The sequence below is a fragment of the Pinus tabuliformis genome, chromosome 1_1 (genome assembly GCF_031772625.1).
Source record: "Pinus tabuliformis cultivar Carrire ecotype Pingquan chromosome 1_1, CPIR1, whole genome shotgun sequence".
Classification (NCBI taxonomy): domain Eukaryota; kingdom Viridiplantae; phylum Streptophyta; class Pinopsida; order Pinales; family Pinaceae; genus Pinus; species Pinus tabuliformis.
The window spans coordinates 673,372,551-673,400,293 of NC_142297.1; the positions used below are offsets into that span (position 1 = coordinate 673,372,551).

General features: G+C 37.4%; 1 protein-coding gene across 1 annotated transcript in view; it reads right to left on the bottom strand.

Annotated features, from left to right (window-relative positions):
• Positions 1-2,570: 2,570 nt before the first annotated feature.
• The window catches only part of LOC149215205 (inositol hexakisphosphate and diphosphoinositol-pentakisphosphate kinase VIP2-like), a 556,818-nt gene continuing 531,645 nt past the window's right edge, over positions 2,571-27,743 (bottom strand). The window contains exons 29-30 of the mRNA XM_089392550.1: positions 3,895-3,969; positions 2,571-3,730 (exon numbers count right to left, since the gene is read on the bottom strand). Of these exons, the coding sequence (XP_089248676.1) occupies positions 3,482-3,730; positions 3,895-3,969 (324 nt within the window). The 3' untranslated portion in view covers positions 2,571-3,481. The remainder of the gene's footprint in view (positions 3,731-3,894; positions 3,970-27,743) is intronic.

A 27,743-nucleotide genomic window follows, 5' to 3' on the forward strand; every position in this document is an offset into this window, starting at 1 on the left:
AAAACAAAAAATATATCATAGATGAATTATTGAAAAAAAAGTGTTTCCAATATGTTATCCAATATTGGTAAGCAAAATCAATTAAGGAAAAATAGATATAGTTGAAAATATATATTGCACAATCAAAGTCAATTAATAATTAGTATTTATTATTTTTGAAATCATATATATACATATATTATATTTTCTATTGAAGAAATTTATCCATATAAGAGGAATAAAATTTTGTTATTAGATTACTAAAAACAATTTCCAAGAAGAATACATATATAATTGTCTTTTCCGTACTAAGTAGAAAGCAATAATTCTCTTATCTAAATGAGTTACCCCATATATATTTCACATTATTGTAACATGTAGCATTTTCCCAATTCTCATTTTATTGCTGTAAGTTTAGCATATTGTAGTTATTACAAAGTTATATAATATAAAACACATTGATGATTGAGATATAATTAGGTCATAGCTTATTAGAGGATATACATAATTAAATGATATTAAATTATTATTATTACTGTAATTAGACCGCATATATATTTCACATTATTGTAACATGTAGCATTTTTCCCAATTCTCATTTTATTGCTGTAAGTTTAGCATATTGTAGTTATTACAAAGTTATATAATATAAAACACAGTGATGATTGAGATATAATTAGGTCATAGCTTATTAGAGGATATACATAATTAAATGATATTAAATTATTATTATTATTATAATTAGACCACATAGTAATGGAGATTGCATGTAATAAAATATTATTTTATTTTTACATAATGGCCCCACATTCCCGGCAAAACCGGATCAGAAAAGGGTTACAACTTCGCTTACCAACATATTTCAAAAACTTCATCATTCATGGGGATTTATCCACTCACCTGAGGTACGAAGGTGAGGAGCGGAGCCGCTCTAAAATAGTACGCCCCCCACCCAATAAGTCTTTAGGATTCTTGTTAATAAAAATGTTACTTTGAGATGTCCAATAATCCCTGTATCTTTCCTATAGTCTAATTAGGTTTCAACCATTTCTTTAAAAAACGATAATATTATTCAAACTCCAAATCTTTTATCTTTTCATCTTTTATTGCACTTTAACTCCAAAAGTTTCACACTACTTAAATTTCTAAATATAATAAATATAGTAAATTGCTACGACAATAGATTTATGAATTGGACCATAAATATAACTACATAAAACAATATAAGAAATATCAAAAATTGCCAGATTCGAGGTTTGGTGATAAGTATTCTATCTTTTCTTCCCAACTATTCAACAAGATATCCCTTATATATTTTTATATATTTGAGTAAATATATCACAGGCTAATAATGATGTTTGAGATCATATATTAAAGACATATTTGAGTAAATATATCACATGCTAATAATGATGTTTGAGATCATATATATTAAAGACATAATTTTTTTTTGAAAAAGCATTAGCATGATTCACATTTAACATTATTATAAGATTAGGAATGATATTAATGCAATAAAAACATCATAAGTTTCATATTATAAGTTGGAAGTATTTTTTTCATTTTTATAAGTTGGAAGTATTTTTTTCATTTTTGTATTTGTTGTTATTATATGGACTTATACTTTCAAAAATAAAAAATAAAATAAAGAAAAATTAATAAAATAATAAACAATCTATAGCATATCAATATATATACATATAATAACTAAAGTTAGTTTTTATTCTCATTTGTTTCATTAAAAATAAATTATATCAAACTAATTTCATAAACAACCCATTGTAAAATATATTTATATTATTGTTACAAACTTCCTAAAAAACACGGTAGATAAAAGCACAAGGATTTGTAAATATATAAATAAAATGGCCCATTGTAAAATATATTTATATTATTGTTACAAACTTCCTAAAAAACGGTATATAGAAGCACAAGGATTTGTAAATATATAAATAAAAAAGCCCATTGTAAAATATATTTATATTATTGTTACAAACTTCCTAAAAAACGGTATATAGAAGCACAAGGATTTGTAAATATATAAATAAAAAAGCCCAAGGATTTATTGTAATATTATTACACATAAAAAAACATATAAACCATTAATTTGAGATTAAAAAAAATAATAATAACTACAGTTACTAAATAAAATTAACAAACCATATTAACCTATTTTTAAAAATAATTATTTTAATATATAAATTAAATAATTAGAATTAATTAATATTTATAATTTAAAATACCAGATGAATCACATATACTGAATTTCTAATTCTTCATCATAAGTTTTTTAATAACAATTCTAAATTTTTCATTATAATTAAGATTATTAAATTAAATTAATTAAAACCAATAAATAAGATTTTCATTTACCTGTGAAAAATAGTTCAATTTCATAAGTATCTCACCATGTACCCAATGCACAATTCATCATAAAAAGCATAAATGCACAACTCAACATAAAAAGCATAATATTGTCGGCACAGCATATAAACCTCAACTAGAGTATCAAATCAAATCACTGTCATTAGTCTATGAACAGAAAAAAATACACACTTTTTCCATGGCTGGTAGATTTAACAATAACGGTGAAAAAAAGACTAGCCACCTTCACAAATTTATTTCTAAAGGGGAAATAGATTAAATATGTCAGTAGACTCGCATAGAATAGTCGATTGAAAGATGAGTAGGCGAACCTAAACTAATTGCCAATTTGTTTATGAATTAAGCAACCCAATTTTTAATAGAGTTTTTTTTATGTCATAGAAATGCACGAGGCATGTAAACATTCCTCATCAGATTTCTCTTCACCTGGTCAATGCTAATAATTCAAAGCTCTACAGATAATTGACTCAGCTTTCGAATTAATTCTACATATTAATGTTTTTTGTAGTGTCAGAATTTGTTTCAGCTTTTGAATTAATTCTACATATTAATGTTTTTTGTAGTGTCAATTTGTTAGATTGCTTATATCACTGTGAAAGTCCAAACTTAAAGCATAGACAGCAATAGAAGCTAGAAAAAATTCCATTTGGCAAAAGATCTTCATTTCCTCTGGAATCTTGCTGATAGCGGCCAGGATATCTCCACAGTGACTTCTGTGGACCTCTCGATCGATGGGACAATGTGGGTGCCTGACAACTTATGGTCTCTGAGCCTCACACAGCTCAAAATCAAAATAAAATCAAAAGTCGAATCCAAACAGATAGAATGTTGAAACACAGTTCTAATAGAAAATGGCCAAAAAACATGGGTCTACATTGCGCGACCTCTTAAAACACAGCTATATTACAAAATGGCCGATAGACATGGGTTTGCATTGTACAACCTCATCGAGTTACATTTTAAAATCAGGTCATAGCGAGTATGAGTCAAGCTTTGGGCCACAACTTGCTCTGGCTTTTCAGTGGGATACTGGGAAGTAATCTGAAACGAATAGATTGAACAATATCAAAGGCAGTAAAATCCAGGAAAAAATAAATGTTGCATTTCAACTAATGTTTTATGATGCTTTTCCATTGGCCTGCTTATGGAAGGGCCACAGATTGACAATACGTTCTAAAACTCCACCACTCTTTGTAAACAAGCCTGAAAAAGATTGTGGAGTCGCTGCAGGAGGGAAGTCTTCTGCTGGCATTGCAAAGGGACGCATCATATTTTCTAGCCTGTCAAGTGTTAGACAAGAGTCTGCTTCCTGCAATCTCTCTGGACCCATAATAGGAAGGGTATGATCTCGATAACGTGGTGAAGCCTGTCAGCATATATATATTTATGCATCCAATTAGAAAAGGAACAGTATCCTAGCAACAATATATGTAATAAAAGTAGTCATTGTGCAGGGTCATAAACGAGTTCCTGTGCACGATCATTTCTATATTAGAAACCTTGAAATTGAATCGTATCCAAAAGATATACCTCGAGAGGACTGAGACCTGCACCGCGGCTATATGTCAGCTCAATACGGAACCTCCGTGGATCTTCTTGTGCTACCTGCATTTATTCAAACAGCCATCAAAATATATCAAGCCTTATAATCAAGTACACTGTTGATGAACAAGCCAAATAGAATTTGGTAAAATTTTGAATAGTTTCATCTAGAAACTCATTACATTTTTATTGAAAAGCAGTTCGCCCATTAGAAAAGTAGTTTCGATGTTTGGATGCTCATTGTTGAATATGGGACGAGAGAAAATTAGGAATGAGCATTCTAGAATAACCACCATAATTAGCACAGGAACCGGCAGACTAGACTCCAATACAATGAAAGAACAGAATTTACATTGCATTTTGCAAAGAGGGAAATCTTGTAAATGCTCAAGAGAAAGTGCTATCATAAATATTTAAATTAAATACACATTATTTTTGCATGGGTCACCAACTTAACGAAAGATGCTCCACAACAAGGTCTTTCTGTTTCAAATTGATGTTTATAGCAGTGTTCCACGGGGATGCGTCCCTTTAGAGGGGTGCATGTACCTCACGCTCAGGGAAACTTTTCCCCGTCTCTTTTTTGGGGAGATGTGAAAGAGATGTGTGGATACACAAGGGGAAATGTTTCCCAATGTGGGGGACATGTTTCCCCAAAACGGGTGTTTGTGAGCGTTCCCCTCAGAAAGGGATAAACGCCCTCATAATTTTGCTTGAAAACAATGATTTATGAGTGGGAAGCTTAATATTCAACCCTAGGCCCTACTAATGCTATGTAATTAATGATAATGTTAAATTCTTAAAGTAAAATGATTGAAATGGAAGATAAAGGAGAATGTTTAACATTATCATAAAATAACTCAAGATGGTTGAGAGTGGTTCTAACCTCATTGGATGTCAAATGGAGAAAGTAGAATTTTAGATCTCACTCAAAATCCAACAAATTTAACAGTTTTTCAGGATTGGGAGAATTGCAACATTTCCATTGGATTTTGTCATGTGCGAGGTATGGAACTAGTATTTAATCAAAAGCACCAAGCCCTCTATGTACCTTGCATTGACACTTTGACTCATTACTCTTTACTATTTTTGAATTTTAGTTATACCAATTTACTATCCCAGTCTTTAGATTTCAATATCTACTATATTCTTTTTTGCATAGAACTAATTGTTGAAGAATCTAGGGAAAATTAGGCGTGGTGTGATTCTTCGTTACTTGATAACAATTTGTGGAGTCTTTTTACTTTTCTTGTTACCTCAATCTTCTTCTTCTTCTCATTAATGCATGTGTGTGTATTTCATCAAACTTCTACTAAAACATAAGAACAAGAACACAAGATGTTGGTTCTCTGCCAGGGCCAAACCCTTTCGTGAATTTCTCTTATTGAAGCTTCTATTGATCAATGCCAAACCCTACACCCTTAATAAGAGAGGAAAACCTTTTCGTGAATTTCTCTTATTGAAGCTTCTATTGATCAATGCCAAACCCTAGACCCTTGATAAGAATGTCCTCCAAGCAAAAGTCAAGTCCTCTCCTCTTTCCTGCACTTTGTTCCCCGGCACATAGGCTTCCTCCTTCCAGCACTTTTCTCCTCTGCACTTCGCCTTCCTTCTTTGTTTCTTGTCCAAAGATGGGCCTTCCTTGAGTGAGCCTTCTAGATGAGGTGTTCCTCTTCTATCCCTTGCTCAAGTAGACTTCTTCTTTTATCAACCGAGGTACTTCTTGAGATATGAGTGTATGACTGTACTGCTGTTTTGCTGCCCTAGTTTCTCGCATGTGTGGGAGGTTCACTAGGTGTTGTATGCCCTTCTCTCCTTCGCTTGGGTGTCTTTCTTCTATGCTTGAGTAGGAGGCCTTGTAGGCCTAGATTTAGCCCCAAACAAAGATAAATGGGTCACTGTGAATTGTTGCTGTCCTAGCCGCAGGGACAGCCCTCTGTTACCTCGCATGTGTGACTGCAGTAGGCTTCAGAATAGCCCTAGTAACTTTGCTATTCTTCCTTGCTTCTTTACTTGAGTGGGAGGCCCTTTTGGCCTATGCTCTTAGCTCAATTAATGAAGTTTGTGGGACTGTGATAGAGGGCTGCTATGACAGCAGGAAGACCCTCTCCTTCGCATGTGTGACTGTCTTTTAGCCCTAAAACTGTCCTTCAAAGCTTCAGTATTTCTTCCTCCTTCGCTACACTTGAAGACCTTTTCCTTGAATTTTCCACACCCTTTTCTTGTCCTCTTTCTCGCTGATTTCAGAGATCTTATTATGCTTCTTTGAGGAGGTCGAATGACTCCTTATATAGGAGTTTCTCTCCTCTTTTTAGGCTGACTAGAGGCCGACATGAAGACTTGAGGCTGACTTGCTTGTTATAATTCAGATTGCTTCATTTGATGGTGCCATTGCTTGGAGGAGGCTTATGAATTTGCTTGGAGGTATTCTCTTGACCTTAATACATAATCATACAAGGTGTAACATGCCCTTAAGGTCTTCAACGTTTTTCTTTTGACTATTTGACTCACCTATAGCACTTTGACTAGTGCTAGACCTATTTCAATGAGCAAGAAATTCATTGACACATATTATAAAATAACAATTTTTTTTCTTGAATAGGTACAAATATCAAAAGTATATTTACAAAGACCGAACCTAGTTACATTTCCTTCAGCACTAATTAGATTTTAGAATGATGAATGACGAATTTTAATTTTAAATCAATTTAAAATCTAAAATGATGAATGATGAATTTTAATTTTACATCAATTTAAAATCTAGAATGACAAATGATGAATTTAATTTTTAAATCAATGTAAATTCTAAAATGGTGAATAATGAATCATGAATATGGATCAATGTTTCCATTATTGAATCTCGTGGCGTATGAATGAATGATGTATGTATCAGTAAGAATGATAAGTATGGATCAATGTACATTGTATTTCATTATTAAATTCAATTATGTATGGATCCATGTATTTATGCTTTCATTATTGAATATATATATATATATATATATATATATATATATACCTGACGTCCCGTCCTTCCTAAATTTCTCTAAAATTTGAGGGTACTCCCACACGTCACCTATGCATCTCCCAGCACTTGCATCTCCATCCTGAAGTCTTGGTGGAACATCGGTTTATAGTAAAAAAATACAAAGACAGAGTTCATCGATGAAAAGTTAAATGACCACAGAGGCTATTACCAGTCTACACTGTTGATTATATACAGAGTAAGGAGAAAAGTAGGTTTATGTATTATTTGAAATACCGATACATGAAACTTCTATATCGCTTGCAGAGTATAAGCAATTGTAAAAGGACAGATATATTGAGGCCAGAAATTGGAGTGGAAGCTTAATGCATATGCCGGTGAAACTTGCTACTGTAATACTTCATGGATTTATGAACGTTAGACGGTTAGTCAAGTTGAAAATAAAATGAACTTGAAAGTTTTATTTGAGTATTATTGATTTCACAGTTTATCATAATTCTAGTTGGATTCCTGGATGCAAACCATGACACCATTTAAATCCAAAATTATTCTAGTTAGGTTCCTGGATGCAAACCATGACACAATTTAAATCCAAAAATTCTTAAAAAATGAAAGGATTTATGTTTATAAGCAGTCATTCTCTAGTGTGAACACAAGAATATCCAAGAAAAAAATGTCTTTGCCGAAAGAATTTCAATGGCAATTATAATAATTATTATTGAGTTGATGTGTTGTCACAAGATTAAGTTCATATAGAAATATGACTGGATAATTTTTTATAAAGGATGATGAGACTGTTTAATCAGTAAACATGTATTATAAAGTTTAAACATTTATTCTCTTTGTATTTTACAATTTTTGATAAAGGATGACGAGACTGTTTAATCAGTAAACATGTATTATAAACATTTATTCTCTTTGTATTTTACCTTTATCTCTTTTGAATGATTTAGTTTAAATGGATTAGTTATCGACTTCATTGTATTTTATTAAAAATATGGGCAAATTCGATCACACTTCCACAATTTTACACTCCCTCTATACATATATAATTCTTAATATAAATGAATGCACATATATATGTAAGAAAAAGCAATCTATAGTATAGTATTTTAACTCTCTTTCACTCTTTTGTATATTACTGTTTGCATTGTTGATACTAAGCTCATATTATTTGGTAACTAGCTGAATGATTGCAGCCTCTAGATCTAGTCACGTCTAGGGTGTCCGTGCCACACTCTTACAGTCTTACTAGATATAACATTGATGGGCTTCTTAGAATCAAATCCCTAGATCTATCCTCCTCAGAGGGTTTCGACCTCCTCTTCTACTCTATTAGATTAAGATTATGATGGCATAGTTTTGACTTCATTTCCAGATTAGGGTTATAATAGCAATTATGCACAGTGTTGACTGAATGAGTTATTCCGTCAAGGCACATGGTTTTTCTTCGCGAAACTCTTTTTTCAAGTTATCTCTATTGTGCCTCTTTTCTTTGTCGCTACTTGTAGAAAACTGAAGATCGCTTAATGAATCTCCAAATTCACTAGATAATGATCTTTATGATTCATGAAATCTAGACATTCCTTTATCGAACTAACTTTGCTCCCATTAGCTTTATTGGAGCTTTGTTTCTAGTGTAATTGCTCTTGTATTTCAGTCTGACGTTGGAATAACTAGGCATTGAGTTGTGTTTTTTCTCCAAAGCTTGGATCAACTTCTTATTGTTTGCCTTCAAGCTCCTCATGGGTTCAACTAGATTTAAAAACCGCTTTTGGCTTTTAACCTCATCGAACTCTCTTCCAACATCATCTCCCATATTCATATTTGCTTTAAATATTATTGGTTCTTCAAAATTGTAGGCACTCTAGGAGTCCATCCATATTGACAATTACTTATCAAAACCAAGTTTGGTGTTCTATTGTGCTAAGATTTCTTAAAAAAAAATAAGAAATGATTTATTTGCTTTAAATATTATTGGTTCTTCAAAATTTTAGGCACTCTAGGAGTCCATCCATATTGGCAATTTCTTGTCAAAACCAAGTTTGATGTTCTATTGTGCTAAACTTTCTAAAAAAAATAAGAAATGATTTTTAGTACCGAGACTACAACTTGGTTTTCTTCTAAGCTAAGTCACAGGGCACATCCCTCAGGGTGTCGTGTTCCGTATTTCACGTGTCGGACACAAAAATGTGCCCTTAAACGTGTCGAAAATGTTTTTTTCATGTCCTCCAATCGAGACACATGTTTTAGAAATGGTGAAAACATGCCCTAACATTTTTGGGTCTTAGGACACAGGTCCCACAAAAAGTGACATTTAAAACCCGCGACATGGTTTACCTTTGGGTTTTTTTGTCATTGTTCACCGCTGAAGTCAAGTTTGCTCGTCGCCAAAATCGAATTTGCAGTGCAGTGTGAGGAAATTTGAGTCGAGTTTGCTCGCCGCCGAAATTGAATTTGTTGTACAGTGTGAGGAATTTTGTTGGATTTGAGCACAGTGTTCACAACTTCACATTGAGAGCGCAGTTCACAAGTTCTTCTAAATTTCTAGTTTTATTTTATTAATTATGATATTTCTAAATTTCTAGTTAGTAGTTTTTTATGCAGCTTGAACAATTGTTAATAACACGAACAATGAACATTGAACTGTGAAGTTGTGAACATCATTGATGTAGTAAATTAATAAACAAACTAGTAAGTTACTAAATAGTAAATAGATATCTTCATGATTCATATATGTAGATGTTTTAATTTCTAAAATATAGACTAGGCATTATATTTCAGCATATATATATATATATATATATATCTATATATATATATATATATATAACGTGTCCCTCGTGTCCTGTTTCCGAGGTCGCTGTGTCATGTCGAATACTCATATTTATGTGTCCTTGTGTCATGTGAATTAGCTTCTAAATTATATTTACCCGAAACGTAAGTTTACCTCTCAATCCATATTGACAATTTCTTGTCAAAACCAAGCTTGATGTTCTATTGTGCTCAACTTTCTTAAAAAAATAAGAAATGATTTTTTAGAACTGAGACTACAACTTGGTTTTCTTCTAAGTTGTATTTACCCCAATCGTAGGTTTACCTCCAAACAGATTCAAATCTCGTACATACAACCTCTAAGAGATGTTTTCAAACAGTTGTAAGTTTGTTGGAAAATATGGTTGCATTGTCAGTGTTTTCATTTTGAAAAAGAAATGGAAAATTGAATTTTTTAAATTTGCCTCCAAAAGTTAACAGGTCCGCTGGGCCCCTAAGAGGCACCCATTCAACCCCACTTGAAGGCTATCCTCATTTGTACACAATTTGATCATAGACATTTTTTATTCAGTGAAATTACAGGAGGGCCGAAATTTCAGGAGGATGGCTGAAATTCTTGGGAGGGCCGAAATTTCAGGAACAAGGTTTTTGATAGGACACTTCATCATGATTTTGGTTACTGGTTTGGTTATTATTCTGCTACATTTATTTATGATGTATCAATGAATCTGGAAACATTCTCTCTCTTATAAAGAAGAACTTTCTTGGGTTTTCCCCTTATTGGTTTTTCCCTGGTTGTGTACCTAATTTCTGTGTCTTGTCTCATTGTTTTATGGCTACTTTACTGCTCTTTCATATTTATTAGTTGACGTTTTTCTTCTGTATAACTTTCTAAAAAATATTGAATTCTAATACTATTTGACACTAATGTTTAATTGATCATTGAAATAGTTATCAAATGAAGAAAAACCCTATTTTAACAGGTGACCTGAAAATCAACAAAATTTACTCCAAACAAATTCCAAGCTAGTAATTACAACCCTCTAAAACTTTGTAATTCACTATTTTCGAAAATTTTAGTGTTGCAATTACGGTCCTCGACCAACTTCTCCCTTTAGGGAAAGAATATTAGACAAAATTTAGCAAAATCTATATGTCAAACACTAATGGAGTTTCTAATTATAATTTATTGATGAGAGTTTCTAATTATAATTCACGGATGAGATGTTCTAGTGAACATGCACTTTATTTGTACTTTATTCTCTTCTCTTTTAGGTGACAATTTAAATTAATCACTTTTTCACTTCAACATATTTTATTATTGGAGACTTCAACATATTTTATTATTGGAGACATGGTCAGACACAATTACTCTCGCATAGTTTTGTAATATATACACATACTTTTTCACTCTTTATAGATTTCTTAACGCAAAATAACTTATTATTGGAGACTTCAACATATTTTATTATTGGAGACATTGTCAGACACAATTACTCTCCCATAGTTTTGTAATATATACACACATACTTTTCACTCTTTATAGATTTCTTAACACAAAAAAACAAGAGTGCGCATTACAAAACTATGGGAGTGATCATATTTGAACATGTCTCCAATGAAATACGTTGAAGTAGGAATGTGATCAATTTTAACTCACCCAAAAAAGAATTTATATAGTTAATTAATTTTAACAATATTCTCTTTAGTGTTTGCCAAATTGCTCGCTTATGTTATATTGTGTTCGAGCATTTGCGTTATTGCCATCGTACTCATTTCATTTGGTAGTAGAACAAAAAGATCACATTTTCTAGATGTAGTCACATCTAGAGTTTTCATTTCACATCCTTGTTAGATCTAACACCATCAAGATTCTTGGGATTAGGGTCCTAGAACATTTTATTGGTGATTTGAGTGCACTTGAATAAGTGCCATGGGATGCATAGTATTGGCTCCATTTCTAGATTAGGGTTATCATAGCAATTTGTGCTACATCCAATTAATTATCCCCTTGAAAAATCAATCTTTAGTATTTTTGGAATGCCTAGTTTAAGACACAACTTTATTTTTTACCCAACAACTAGATTGATATTGCACTAGCACCATTAGAAGCTAGGTTCGAACACCATTTCCATATTGGGATCATTATATAATTATGAATAATACCGAGGAAGTTACAATGATTTTATGTTGCGGTTTTGTTCAACCTCACAACCCTTATAGAAAAGGACAATCCAATTGTACATAAGCTTCTCTTTTTTTGCAAACCCTAGATAAATTTTTTTTCAAGGCAAACTAACAACGAAAAAAATATATTTTTGTGTAATCTCTTGCACATCAATAAGCAATTCAAATGGAAGAAAAAACAATTTAAAACAAAAGTGGGAAATCATGATGGCCATGTGTTGATTTTCCCAACCCCAAGAACCTGGATGAATATTTTCAAGCAAATTTCCTTGCAATAAAATATTCATTACACAAATATACTAAATATAAATCACAATTAGGATTTTAACACGTAAACGAAATAGACAACATAAGCTAAATCAATACATCAATCTCATACACATGCACACATAATAATTATGTCATTCAAATCAGTTCTTCATTCAAATAACTTTAAGACTTATTGTGAAAATTCGAGAATCCCACCAAAATCAACTACTGCAGCAAATGATTAAACTTCTCCTATTTGTTAATTACTAAAACAAATTATCTACTGCTTTCTACAACAAATATCGAAGCTAATACAACTGCAACCTTCACTTAACTAATTAATTTGCCCAAAACAAGAACAGAACAATAGAGAAAGATACACAAGTGACACAATATTTTTTGGACAAATGTCCCCGGAAAAACCCAATGTGGGAAAACCGGTGCAACAACTCTGAGGGTTTTATATTATTAAGCAGTAGTTTCTGAATACAACTCTGGATTCCCTTCCGACAATCTAGTTACAGAGAAAATAAACTGGCAGAAAAACTTAGTGAGATTACCTCACTCTACCCAGCAAGTCTCGGCCGATTCGGCAACTGAACCAACTATCCTCGACTATCTTTGTGCTGGCCCTGCGTTAGCCTCAAAATGCTCTGAGTCACCTCAACTGGGAAATGTTTTCCTTCTGGAGTAGTTTCCAGCCCTCCCAGCTCAGAAATGTCAGCTCCCTCTACAAACTCAAACTTTTGCACTGAAGACTGCACAGCTTCTGCGTCAAACGTCCTGGCTTAGCATCAAGCTCTGTGTGGGCCCTTCTGGCCTAGTGTCAACCCCTCCTGAGTCTGCGCTACCTCCTCCTGGTGTCTCTTTGCCTCTCTATTGCGTATCCCGGGCCTTGGAGAAGATACTCCAACCAAACTATCCCTGCCCCTCATTGCAATAGCCCACTATCGAAAATCTCCCGGTAGCTCCTCTGCTTCGCTTCAGAAAACCAAACTTTTGAACTCTCTTTGTATCTTTCCAAATGACCCTCAAACCTCCTTAAATAATCTCCTCTTTGACATTCAACGATCTAGATCAGAAGCTAATCAATGGCTAAGATCACTTCTGCTTGATCCTCGTCTTCTTCTAGAAGTTAAAACCACAGTTTGTATTAATACCCTTTAATTATTTTATCTTCCTAAGTTTAGACTTAGGGTCCCATTAAAAATAGTTAATTATTTTAATAAAATTGTTTCTGGGTGGAATTTCCCAAAACACTTTTTGGGTTCTTTGGAATACATGTGCCCAAGTCTCCCTGCAAAATTTGAGACTTAGAGCACATTCGATGCTACCAAAAATCAACACTCCCTCTTAAGGAGGAATGTGCTCTAGCAATGCAACTTGTTAAAGCATCATTCTGTTCTACAACACCTCCCTCTGCATTGTTGATGTTTGCCATGCTGTCCACCAATCACTGTGAAAATGCTGCATCTGTACTGCTACTAACCCTACCACTGTCAACACTCCATCCATACTGCAACTCCCTCTAAATTTTTTCATTTGTGTTACTGGTGGCACTGCCACTGCCAACTGCCTCTGCACTGCAAACTGTTGTTGCAATGGAAAAACATCCCAAATTACTAGCTAACTATGTTCAGTATGATACTATGTGAATGCTGGAGCCTGACTGGTGCTAGTCTTTGCATTGACCCTCTGAATCTTCTGCATTGTTGCTGACCTCTGCTCTCTGCCATCTGCACCGCTGCCAACTCTGCTCTGCTTTGTTGAGATTCTGGTGCTTTTAGCCACTGTAACTGTCTCTCCAACACTCCTCGGCACCATCCGACACTAGTCCATCCTGCTACCACAAAATTGGGCTCCCGTAGCAAGGTAATGATCCAAGAGGTGGGCTCCTCAAGGATCCTACCCATCTATAGCTCTTTCGAACTACAACTCCAAATCTCCCCACCTCCCTCCTAGAGATGCGACTGCCATCTCTACCACACAAAACTGTTGAACTGCTCCTCTCTTCTTCTTACTGCTGCTGCTCAACCAATAAGAAAACAGACATCTTGGCGGGAAGTCTACTGAGGAAAAATTCGCTGATAGTGCTTCTCTTCTCTTCTAACATCTTTCTGCCCAGCAAAACGACTTGTAGAAAAGATGCATCCCACCAGCTCTTCCTCACACTAAGGCTTCAGTGTTGCTCCCTCTGCCACGACAAGATTTCGATCTAGAAGCTCTTCTCTTTGTCAACTCACTTAGAGAGAGGTTGCCTCGAAATTCTGCCCTCTCGACTTGGACTGCGTAAACTCTTTGGGGTTTCGAACTGCTGCCTCCTGTAGCTTTTTCGACCCCCTTTCCTGCTCAGCATTGGGTTCTCTGGCACCGTTCTTCTTGCTTCACCTGCACTCACTCTGATACCATGTGAAAATTCAAGAATCCCACTCAAATCAACTACTGCAGCAACTGATTAAACTTCTCCTATTTGTTAATTACTGAAACAAATTATCTACTGCTTCCTACAACAAATATCAAAGCTAATACAACTGCAACCTTCACTTAATTAATTAATTTGCCCAAAACAAGAACAAAACAATAGAGAAAGATACATGTGACATAGTTTTTTAGGACAAATGTTCTCGAAAAAACCCAATGTGGGAAAACCAGTGCAGCAGCTCTGAGGGTTTTATATTATTAAGTAGTAGTTTCTGAATACAACTCTGGATGCCCTTCCAGCAATCTAGTTACAAAGAAAATAAATTGGCAGAAAAACTTAGTGAGATTACCTCACTCTACCCGGCAAGTCTCAGCTATTCTAACAACTGAACCAACTGTCACCGCTATCTCTGCATTGGCCCTGCGTCAACCTCAAAAGGCTCTGCGTTCGCTCAACTAGGAAACATTTTCCTTCTAGAGCAGTTTCCATCTCTCCCGACTCAGAAATGTCAGCTCCCTCTACAAACTCGGACTTCTGCACTAAAGACTGCACAACTTCTACATGAGCCCTCCTAGCTCAGTGTCAAGCTCTACGTCGACCCTTCTGGCCCAGTGTTAACCCCTCCTAGGTCTACGTTGCCTCCTCCTGGTGTCTCTCTGCCTCTCTGCTGTGTACCCTGGGTGCTGGAGAAGATACTCCAACCCAGCTATCCTTGCCCCTCACTGCAATAGCCTACTATCGAAAATCTCCCTACAGCTCCTCTGCTCTACTTCAGAAAATTGAACTTTTGAACTCTCTGCGTGTCTTTCCAAATGACTGTCAAGCCTCCTTAAATAATCTCCTCGTTGACATTCAACGACCCAAATTGGAAGCTAATCAATGGCTAAGATCATTTTTGCTTGATCCTCATCTTCTTCTAGAAGTTACACCCACAATTTATATTAATACCCTTTAATTATTTTATTTTCCTAAGTTTAGACTTAGGGTCCCATTAAAAATAATTAATTATTTTAATAAAACTGTGTCTGGATTCTTTGGAATACATGTGCCCAAGCCTCCCTGCAAAATTTGAGACTTAGAGCACATCCGATGCTACCAGCAATGTGCTCTAGCAATGCAACCCACTGAAGTATCACTTTGTTGTGCAACACATCCCTCTGCGTTGCTGATGTCTAACATGATGTCCACCAACCATTGTGAAAATGTTGCATTTGTACTCTTACTGACCCTACCACTGTCAACATTGCATTCGTATTGCAACTCCCTCTAAATTTCTGCATCTATGCTTTGTTGACACTGCCTCTACACTGCAAATTGTTGCTGCTACTACATCAACAACGGAAAAACATCCCAAACTACTGACCTAACTGTGTTCAGTATGATACCATGTGAATGTTGGAGCTTAATTGTTGCTAGTCTCTGCACTGACCCTCTAAATCTTCTGCGTTGTGCTCTGTACCATTTTCATTGCTGCTAACTCTGCCTTGCGTTGTTCAGTCTCTGGCACTCCTAGCCACTGCAACTCTCTCTGACACTCCTCGGCATCATCCAACACAAAAATTGGGCTCCCATTTGTAGCTTTTTCGAAACTACAACTCCAAATCTCCCCACCTCCTTCCTGGAGATGCAACTGCCATCTCTGCCACGCAAAATTGTCGAGCTCCTTTCTGCTTCTTACTGTTGTTGCTCAACCAATAAGAAAAAACACTTCTTGGCTGGAAGTCTACTGAGGAAAAATTCCCTCATAATGCTTCTCTTCTCTTTTGACGTCTTTCTACCCAGCGAAACGTCCTGCAAAAAAACTACGTTTCACCAACTCTTCCTCACACTAAGGCTTCAGCGTTGCTCCCTCTGCCATAGCTAGATTTCGATCTGGGAGCCCTTCTCTTTGTCAACTCACTTAGAGAGAGACTGCTTCGAAATTCTGCCCTCTTGACTTGGATTGTGCAAACCCTCTGGGGTTTCAAATTGCTACATCCTGCAGCTTTTCCGACCTCCTTTACTGCTCAGTATTGGGTTCTCTGCAACTTTTCTTCTTGCTTCAACTGCACTCGCTCTTATACCATGTGAAAATTTGAGAATCCCACCCAAATCAACTACTGCAGCAACTGATTAAATTTCTCCTATTTGTTAATGACTGAAACAAATTATCCACTGCTTCCTACAACTAATATCGAAGCTAATACAACTTCATCCTTCACTTAATTAATTTGCCCAAAACAAGAATAGAACAATAGAGAAAGATACACAAGTGACAGTATTTTTTGGACAAATTTACCCAGAAAAACCTAATGTGGGAAACTAGTGCAGCAGCTCTCAGGGTTTTATATTATTAACTAATAGTTTCTGAATACAACTTTGGATACCCTTCCAACAATCCAGTTACAGAGAAAATAAACTGAAAGAAAAACTTAGTGAGATTACCTCACTCTACCCGGCAAGTCTTGCCTGATACGATAGCTAAACCAAATGTCCCCGGCTATCTCTGCGTTGGCTTTGCATCAGCCTCAAAAGGCTTTGCGTCAGCTCAACTGGGAAACGTTTGCCTTCTAGAGCAGTTTCCAGCCCTCCCGGCTCAGAAATGTCATCTTCCTCTGCAGACTCAGACTTTTGCACTGAAGACTGCATAGCTTCTGCGTGAGCCCTCCTGGCTCAGCATCAAGCTTTGCATTGGCCCTTCTGGCCCAGCGTCAACCCCACCTGGGTCTACGCTATCTCCTCTTGGTGTCTCTCTGCCTCTCTGGTGCATATCTTGGGTCCTGGAGAAGATACTCGAACCCAACTATCCCTGCCCCTCACTGCAATAGCGCACTATAAAAAATCTCCCAGCAGCTCCTCTGCTCTGCTTCAAAAAATCAAACTTCCGAACTCTCTGTGTGTCTTTCCAAATGACCCTCAAGCCTCCTTAAATAATCTCCTCGTTGACATTCAACAACCCAGATTAGAAACTGATCAATGGCTAAGATCATTCCTGCTTGATCCTCGTCTTCTTCTAGAAGTTATACCCATAGTTTGTATTAATACCCTTTAATTATTTTATTTTCCTAAGTTTAGACTTAGGGTCCTGTTGACCACTATGTGTCAACTGCCCATAGTAGTACACCCCCTTTTTCGCAAAAGGGATAGCGCTTAATCGATATGTCCGTGCCATTCGACTGTCATCATCAGCCCAATCATGTTATGTTGTAAACCCAGTCTGCACGTGTAAATTGTAAATAGTCTTAGCAGATCTGTGTCATGTATGTATTTGCCTAGGTAAACCTAATCTTCTAGTGATAATTTACGTTCTGGAAGGTTTTTTGTCTCACCGATCCATAATCGGCAGAGTTTTCCTTCAGCCTAACCCCAAAGCTGGAATGGATTTTGTCATTAGAATCTTAGGGGAATCCTAGTGTGCTAGGTCGAGTCTATGCAAAAGTAATTTGGAAATAATCCTAACTATTTGGTTAGGTTATTACAAATTGCTTGATCTGCTAGATTATGTTTGTGTCGCAGAACTGGGTAGCCCATGAGGGTCTTTGTCAAATGGGTTTTCCCCTTTGAGATGTAAACTTGTAAAAGTCATGATGTAAAGTGTCTTGAGGGTTAGAAAATAATTAATCACCTCATAGGTCCTAGGTCCTAGGTGTTTTTTCCAAAGGCTAAGTTCGAGGATCCAAAGATAAAAATTAAAAATTAAAAATATAATAAAAATTTTAAAAATTAAAAAATAAATAAATAAAATAAAATAAAAAATAAATAATACAAAATTTAAAAATAAAATAAAATAATAATAAGTCAAAGTTTTGAGGAAATAAATGCAAAATTTTAATTTTTAATATATTAAAATGCATTTAAAACTTCGACGAATGAGATTAAAAGAGATTTTGATCCTCATCGACGGTCGAGATCATTTTGACAAAGATCACTCGAACTAGCCGTTGGGAAATTTTTCTTTAAATAGGGTGTCAGGAGTCATTTGAGATCATTCGATCTTAGAGTCGTGTGCTAAAGAAAGCTCTCTTGTAGTCATTCTTCATGTGCAATAAAGAAAGACTTTGGGGTTGAAATCTTGTTGGTGTTAATGTTATCACCCCAAGAAACTCTCCTAGGTTGTATCTCAGAGATGCTTGGGAACATTACAAACTCAACAAAATGTTGGAAATGGATGAATGGAAGGTATGATGCACATTCAAGCCAGATAACCACTTCTACTATGCTTAACCCCAGACATGGGTGAACACCCCCAGACTACAAGGCTTTAGACCGCCAATTACTCACAGTTTGAGGATTAAGTGAATACGGAGAATACTGACCACACCAGTAGATGCACAAGACCATGTGATGGCCAGCTGCAACTAGTAAAGAGGTCTGCAAATCTATTTCCTAATGCACAGATAGGATAACAGCTCTCTGGCACTAAAAAAACAGAAACCTGCATAACACATTCAATGATACATACTAGATTCTAACACAGAGGTGGGATGACAGCCCCTTTAATGCTAAACATCAATAGCACATGAAATAATGCATAATAGGCACAGCCTGGAACAAAGAAGAAGTGGAAAGTGAGCAATTAACAACAAAAGAAGCTTGTATTAGCTGAAAATGAAGACCAGACGATGCAGGTATCACAGTAGTTACAGTCTCCAGAAGTTGAACCTTGCATCAAAACAACGACCATCCACCTCCTCCAGTGTCAGTTCTCCATATATATAGAGTTTGTTTACAAAGATATTTTGCTATACAATACGTGGAGGAGCTATAATGGACTACCAACCACCTTAAACTCTCTGATGGAGTCTCTGCTATGATCTGAGGGCTTTAATGAACAAAATTGATCTTCTCTGATATCTGTTGTCCTTCTCGAACAGGTGGAAAGTAATATGGATAAAGCTCCATGACTGATTAATGCTTTGATCTGCTCGAGGCCGTCCTTTTTCTTCTCGACCATCTTCTTGTTGAATGCGGTAGTTAAAGAGTAAATGTGCAAAACACTGATAGATGGCCATTTCTGTCCTTCGGGAGCATGGTACAGGCTATGGGCGGATGCAGCATGGAGGAAGATCCATCGTTGGATAGCGTGGATCGACGACGAAGATAGCACGACAGGGGCTATCGGGTGAAATCAGGGCAGACAATCGTGAGCCGTCGGATTGTGGACGAACAGATCCGACAATGATCGGGCGTGAGAGGTGCATGGGAGATAACATACGGGGGAAGGCGGTTTTGCGAGCGGGCGGTATTCCCCACACCACTTTCGAAGGACGGCGGAAACCGTACGCGAGGGGCACGATCATAATCAGCGCTCGACACGTGGTGGATGGGACGTGATCAAAACCACTGCGATCGCGAGTTAACGTGCGGGCAATTAACGAAAGCAGGAGGTGCGATCGCCGTCCGATCGCGGGGTAAGATGATCGGACGGTGGGGAATGGCTGCGCGGGTTTTTGCGACGGGAGCCGTTAGATCAAACCGGCAGAGATCAATGGCTGGGGTTGAAAGGCGGCTTACGAAGGCGGGTAAGCGTGCAGTCGCGGATTTACAAGGTTTTGTGGGTAAAGCGCCTGGGGACTAAGGAAAAGGGGCTAACCAGGACTTTGTTGGATTCGGGTGTAGCGATCAACAATTGTGATCAACCGACGACGACGGGTTACAGTGAAGGCTTATAGAGGCGTATAGAAGAGTGAGGGCGGGTTATATGGGCTTATAAAGGATTTTGGAAGAAAATAGGAATAGCGGGAGTCAAGAGAGTATAAGGAAAATGAAGGGGAAGAAGGAAACAGACTGCATCGAGCTCCCTTTTAGCATAAACACATGGCCGAGCTGATATTTGGTCCTCCAAATGCTAAAGTTTGTAGCAAAGCTAACATTGGCTCCTTCTAGGGATGAGATCCTCCCTGTGAGGTCTAAAGAACTGCAGACCAATGACTTCATACAAAACAAGCTTAAAAACACTGCCTAGTAGTCCACTGGGCATGGAGTCTAATTAAGTCTATGCTTAAACCTATAAAGAAAATGCTTACAATCATTAAAGCCTGAAAAACTTTAAACAACATAAATCTTCAAAAATTGGCCATCTGATGGGCCATCAAAATTGTTTCTCCTCTCGACCGGTTCATCATAGATCAGCAAAATTGGATTGATTTGATCCTCTACCTCAAAAAGTTTGGGGCATTTGACCTTAATAGGTAGATATGGATCAAATTTCATTCCCTTTCTGTTTATTCTCATCCTCGGATGTTCTTCTTGGGAGCCTTTGTACACCTGTTGGATAACAATGAATGTTGTGTACTTCTCTGTGTCATCTGTGGCCTGCATAATTAGTATAAATGATGAACCAATGTATTCTCGTGCAGGGGACACAGAGACATCACCTGCTCCTGCATCTTTCTTAGAACAGTCCTCATCCAAGGACGAGCCCCAAAACTGTGCACCCTCTTTAGACCGCCAATTACTCATAGTTTGAGGATTAAGTGAATACGAAGAATACTGACCACACCAGTAGATGCACAAGACCATGTGATGGCCGGCTGCAACCAGTAAAGAGGTTTGCAAATCTATTTCCTAATGCACAGACAGGATGACAACTCTCTGGCACTAAAAAAACAGAAACCTGCATAACACATTCAATGATACATACTAGATTCTAACACAGAGGTGGGATGATAGCCCCTCTAATGCTAAGCATTAATAGCACATAAAATAATGCATAACAGGCTTAGTCTGGAACAAAGAAGTGGAAAGTGAGCAATTAACAGCAAAAGAAGCTTGTATTAGCTAAAAATGAAGACCAGACGCTGCAGGTATCACAGTAGTTACAGTCTCCAGAAGTTGAACCTTACATCAAAACAACGACCATCCACCTCCTCCAGTCTCAGTTCTCCATATATATAGAGTTTGTTTACAAAAATATTCTGCTATACAATACGTGGAGGAGCCATAATGGACTACCAACCACCTTAAACTCTCTGATGCAGTCTCTGCTATGATCTGAAGGCTTTAATGAACAAAATTGATCTTCTTTGATATTCTATTGTCCTTCTCGAACAAGTGGAAAGTAATATGGATAAAGCTCCATGACTAATTAATGCTTTGAACTGCTCAAGGCCGTCCTTTTTCTTCTCAGCCATTTGCTTGTTGAATCCGGTAGTTAAAGAGTAAATGTGCCAAACACTGATAGATGGTTGTTTTTGTCCTTTGGGAGCATGGTACACGCTGTGGGCGGAGGCAGCATGGAGGAAGATCCACCGTTGGATAGTGTGGATAGATGACGGAGACAGCACGACAGGGGCTATCGGGCGGAATCGGGGCAGACAATCGTGAGCCATTGGATCGTGGACGAACAGATCCGACAGCGATCGGGCACGAGATGTGCATGGGAGATGACGTACGGGGGAAGGCGGTTTTGCGAGTGGGCGGTATTCCCCACACCGCTTACGGAGGACGGCAGAAACCGTACGCGGGTGGCGCGATCATAATCAGTGCCCGACATGTGGTGGATGTGACGTGATCAAAACCACCGCAATCGCGAGTTAACGCGCGGGCAGTTAACGAAAGCGGGAGGTGCAATCGCCGTCCGATCGCGGGGTAAGATGATCGGACAGTGGGGAATGGCTGCGCGAGTTTCTGTGACGGGAGCCGTTAGATCAAACCGGCAGAGATCAACGGTTGGGGTTGAAAGGCGTCTTACGAAAGCGGGTAAGCGTGCAGTCGCGGATTTACAAGGTTTTGTGGGTAGAGCGCCTGGGGACTAAGGAAAAGGGGCTAACCAGGACTTTGTTGGATTCGGGTGCAGCGATCAACGGTTGTGATCAACCGACGACGACGGGTTATAGTGAAGGCTTATAGAGGCGTATAGAAGAGTGAGGGCGGGTTATATGGGCTTATAAAGGATTTTGGAGGAAAATAGGGACAGCGGGAGTCAAGAGAGTATAAGGAAAATGAAGGGGAAGAAGGAAACAGACTGCATCGAGCTCCCTTTTAGCATAAACACATGGCCAAGCTGATATTTGGTCCTCCAAATGCTAAAGTTTGTAGCAGAGCTAACAGTTACTCTTCCGGAAATGTTGTAAGATGTTTTATTTTTGTGCATGATTTTAATTTCAGCCATTGATGATAGCTTTATGAAGAGTTATTTTAAACACAGGTATCTTGTTTAGTCACTAGGGTTTGAATGATAGTTAAATTTCTGAATATGATGGCAGGTATCTCCATTAGATCTGGATTTTAGTATCGTTTTCTCCCTCTTTGTTAATGGTTGGATTAAACTGTGCAGGATATCCTTGATTTTGAGTTCATCGCGTGTTTGGGGAAGTTTTCGGTTGAACCAGCCAACTCCCGGATTGCATTTTCTGAAGAGCCTAGTTGGTTTTGATCCCGGGCTTATTATTAGAATTTCTGTTGCCAATGCATGAAGGGTTTTCTGAAGCACCTCATCTTAATTTTAAAATTTTAAAAATATATCTGTGGCATACTGACAAATCTGGCTATTTAGAGCCTTTAAACCAATGTTGCACGAAGTGGGGACGCTTTTTGGAAGCAGGGACGCAGAAGCGACATTTTCCAAAAATCTAGGAAGCGAAGCATCTGCTAGCGGGGACGTTTTTTGGAAGCGGGGACGCGGAAGCGACATTTTCCAAAAATCTAGGAAGCGAAGTGTCTGCTATATATATATATATATATATATATATATATTTGCATTTATACTTGAAACAAACATCCCAAATAGGCAGAAGCGTCCAAAGCAGGCGGAAGCATCCATGAAGCGTCCAGGAAGCATCTAGGAAGCGTCTAGGAAGCGTCCAGAAAGCGTCCAAAATAGGGGGAGCACGCTTCCGAATTTTGGAAGCGTGCTTCCAGGGATGCATCCGCACGGGACACGCTTCGGGCCTTAGAACCACCGGGGGGACGCTTCCTGCAACTATGCTTTAAACTGTGAATATTGTAATTATTCAGCTAGTTTTAGAGTTTTTAGTTTTGTTTCTTGCATATTTTGTTTCTGGGCTTTTGTTTTTTGTCACTACAGGTTGCAGATATGAAGGCGAGGTTCAATCTTGAAGCCAGATCTAGGCCCTGGAGGTTAAAATCTGCCCTCAGAACCCCTTTTTCGCAGGTGTACGTTTCTATTGCTCAAGGGTTTGAAGATCGGGAAAAATTTGTTAAGGGTTCAATTGATTCAAAAAAATTTAAGCTTTCTGAAGGAATTTAAGGTTTTTTCTAGGCCATCTGTCTGCTCTTGCCTAGGGTTTTATAACTTTTATTTTCACAGAGAAATTTCGAAAAAAAATTTAGGAAGAATAATCGTTGGGCTTTCATCAGTGTTTTGCAGGAAATTCTCAACTACTGCCATACGCAGCTCCTCATCTGCCTGCATCTCTCATCCTCACCACCATCGTTGCAGCTCCCTTCCACGCAGTTGTATCACGCCATCCATCGAGTGGCTTCATTCTTGTGCTTCTATCGGCTTTCATTTCATTCCACTGCCCACTGTTTCCTCCAATTTCTCTTGCTGCCTCACCCCCACACAACATTCACCATCAAAAAAATCACGCATTCTGGCAACCTCAACCTTCTCCTACACCACTATTCAAACTCCTCTCGCTCGAGCTCATTTCCTGTCTGTGAAATCCATCATCGTTGTCCATCTGCGTGACTTTCTTTCATTCAAACTATCCATGCAGCCAAAACACCCTCTCCACGCTATCCCTTGCTAGCGCTGTGTATCCTTTCTCACTGCCACATTCGCTTTCACACAGCCAACGTTGCAACCTCCACACACTACCGTCAACCTTTCCTCGAACCTGCAAGCATAAACACACATACAAAACTATTTGATTTTCTTTTAATTGTATGCGTTTGATAGTTAGGGTGCAAATCTTTTTTTTTCATTAAATATAAACTTACGTTTTTTTTTTCATTAAGTATAAACTTACGTTAGACTTAGGTTAGGATTTGTTTGGTTTTAAATTTTGTTCCATCCTTTTTTTATGTATATATACAATTTATGATTTCAATTATATATTAAAAAAAAAGAATCATAGAAGGTTAAAAAAAAAAAAAAAAAAAATTAGTTTTAATTTTATTTAGATTTTAGTTTTGTTTTGTTTTGATTTTAAATTTAGAATTTTATAAAAAAAAGTAATAAAAAATAAAAATATAAAAATTATTATTATTATTATTATGTTATCGGAAAGGATTAACTAAAAATTGAAAATTGATTTTGGTGTTTTTTGTAGTATCAATGTTCCACTTCTCTATAGTTAAATGCGCTTAAATGTTTATTTAAAGATTAACTATTGAAAAGTGGTGAATCATTTTGTGAATTGGTCAGCATTTAAATTTTATGGTTATTTAAAGCATTTGATCTTTTAAAGTTTAATTGCTAAAGCTTTGTGCATATATTGAATATCTTGCATCTGGTGAAATTAATCATTGCTTCGGCTATTTGATGATAAATGATTGTTAGTCGTGGAATTACAAATTTCATATTTCTGCAGCAGTTGATAAACAATTATTTAATCATTAACTCCATAAGGCACTGATCTTAAGCAAATTAATTTTTAAGTGTCACTAAGCTTCAATCAAGCCCTTAGCTGCCTTGTTGTGTCTCCCAACCCAGCTGGTTCCCAGTTGGTCTTACTTTTCCCATAAGGTCTACCCCCCTTAGCCTAGGAGACGGCTTAAATGGAGAGATCGGGGATCAAGGTGACAGCCCCCGGTCTGACGTTGTCGCGATGTTTAGACATTCTGTGCAACAATAGGTCCCATTAAAAATAATTAATTATTTTAATAAAATTGTTTCTTGGTGGAATTTCCCAAAACGTTTTCTGGGTTCTTTGGAATTCATGTGCCCAAGCCTCCCTACAAAATTTGAGACTTAGAGCACACCCGATGCTACCAGAAATCAACACTTACAAGGCTCTCTTCTTGTGATAATGGCCCACTAAGGAAAATACAAATACGACAAGAAACTTAGAGTTATCCCAGTTGATCAAATAACGTTGCAGATCTATCTATCATTCTTGGTTTCTATTCTAGATTTGTCTCTCCTTGTTGTCCCTTGCACTCTTCCTCAAACTCTGAACATTTGCATGATAGTCCTTCTCCATTCAATCTACCTCTCATTGTGTCTTGTGTTCAAGTTGTGTGTCCTCCTTTATCCTAACCTTCCTTTAACAAGTTTGAGTTATCGACCAAATCCACAACCCTAATATCCAAAGTGGTTGACGATTGAGATTAGATCTCAACATCACTTGAGATCAACTATTGAAATTCATCTAACTCACTAATGCAAATAAGCTTTGAGTTTCATTAGATTAACTCACTTTTTGTTATAAAAGTCAATTACTTTGAAGTAATTTCTAAGGTTAAGAGTCAATTAGGTGACTTCCACATGCCTAGACACTTAGTCCTATGCTGAAGAACTTGATCAAGCTACAAACATTAACACTCCCTCTTAGTGCGAAAGGTACTTTAAAGAGCCACTGGCAACTAGTTTTCCCTCCAGTCCTAACACAAAGTCCCATGCATCATCCTTCATTATGACTTTTCTCCAAACCTCCTAGTTTATCGCCTCTTCGATGATGCTACTCATTAGTGCCATGTAGTTTGGAAACTTCTTCGAAAGCCTACTCCCTCCACATGCTCTTGAGCATCCCTCAATGTCTGCTCAAACCACTTGGGTCTCCTAATAGAATTGGAAGGAGCTAATGACTCCTCCCTTGCAGGTTGACTCCCTGAACTAGAAGCCTCTACATGATGTTCTACCTTTAGAGCTTCTTGCTCATCCTCTATCACTACTGGTGGCAACTCATGAGACTTTATGGATGCCAATTTCTCCTCAAACTTAACATCTCTACTCACAACTATCTTCGTCTACACTAGTATGAAGATCCTATAAGCTTTTGAGGTCTTATTTTACCCAACAAATATGGCATTATGTCCTGAAGGCTCTAGCTTTGTCCTTGTCTCCCAAGCCAAGGCGGCTTGGCATCTGGCAAGTCGGCCTAAAGGAAGAGCCACATCCACCCTTAAAGAAACCTATAAATAGAAGAGGACTGGTTCTACTTGAAGCACATCCATTCACCACTCATTCTAACGAAGGAAGAGGAAGGAGAAGGTAGCGAAGGAAGAAGACGACGAAGAAGATCTTTTTTTGAGGCTATTTTCTCTCACACATGCTAAGGAGAACTAGGGTTTCTGCAGCACGACCCAGAGTTTCTATCTTCAAGTTCGATCTTGGAGAAAAGGAGACAAGTAGGTCAAGTGAAGGTCACCAAGGGTAATCCTCATGCTCCTGAAGTGAGGGAAAGTCAAGCAAAGGTCAAAAAGGGCTCAAAACACAGATCAAAGCTCACACGTGTGGCAGCAGTAACTATTGGGGGGGCGAAATTTCAGATTTGCAGTGGAGGCCGACATTTTTGCAGTTGGAGGTTGAAGAAGTGCTACTTGAAGAGATTTGACTGGGTTTGACAAGATCAGGGTTCTGAAGTTAGTCTTAAGGTCTTGGAATTCGTCAATTGAAGAATCTATAAGGAAGAGAAGAGATTTGCGGGTTTTCCTCTCAAGTGGAGAGGTTTTGGCCTTGGCTTGCAACCTATATTCTGGGTTCTTGTTCTTCTTGTTTTGGTAGTCGTTTGATGATTCACAAATATAATAATAAGTTACAAAGATAATAAGTAAAAGAACATCACAGGCAATTATCAAGTAAAGAGAATTAATCATATTCATTGCTCTATTGGATTCTCAACAACTATTACCCTTGGAACCCTTCACTTTTCTCTTCTTGGCCATACTAACTAGGGCTAGGTTCTCTTCTCCATCTCCCTTCCTATTGGCTTTAGACTCCTCCCAGATCTCTTCTTGGATGCAATCATCCCAAAGTCTCTCCTAATTGGGAAGTTTCTCCAGAGCATAGATTCCCTTGACAAATGGTTCGATAACTTGGGGAAACCATTAAGTGCCACATTTATGAGCATTGTGTACTCCACTTTCTCCCCAATGGCCACAAGCCAATCTTGTGTCTGGGTGATCCTCCTAAAGTAACTAGTAATGTTATCAAACCTTGACATCTAAATACATCTAAGTTTGTTTTTCAAGATCATCTTCTTGTTCATGTTGTCATTTTAGAACAGGTCCACTAGAGTGTTGAACATCTCCTTGGCTATCTTCTTCTTTGTTAAACAAGGGATCAAGTGATCCTTTACAATATCCATGATGACATGATAAGATTTAATG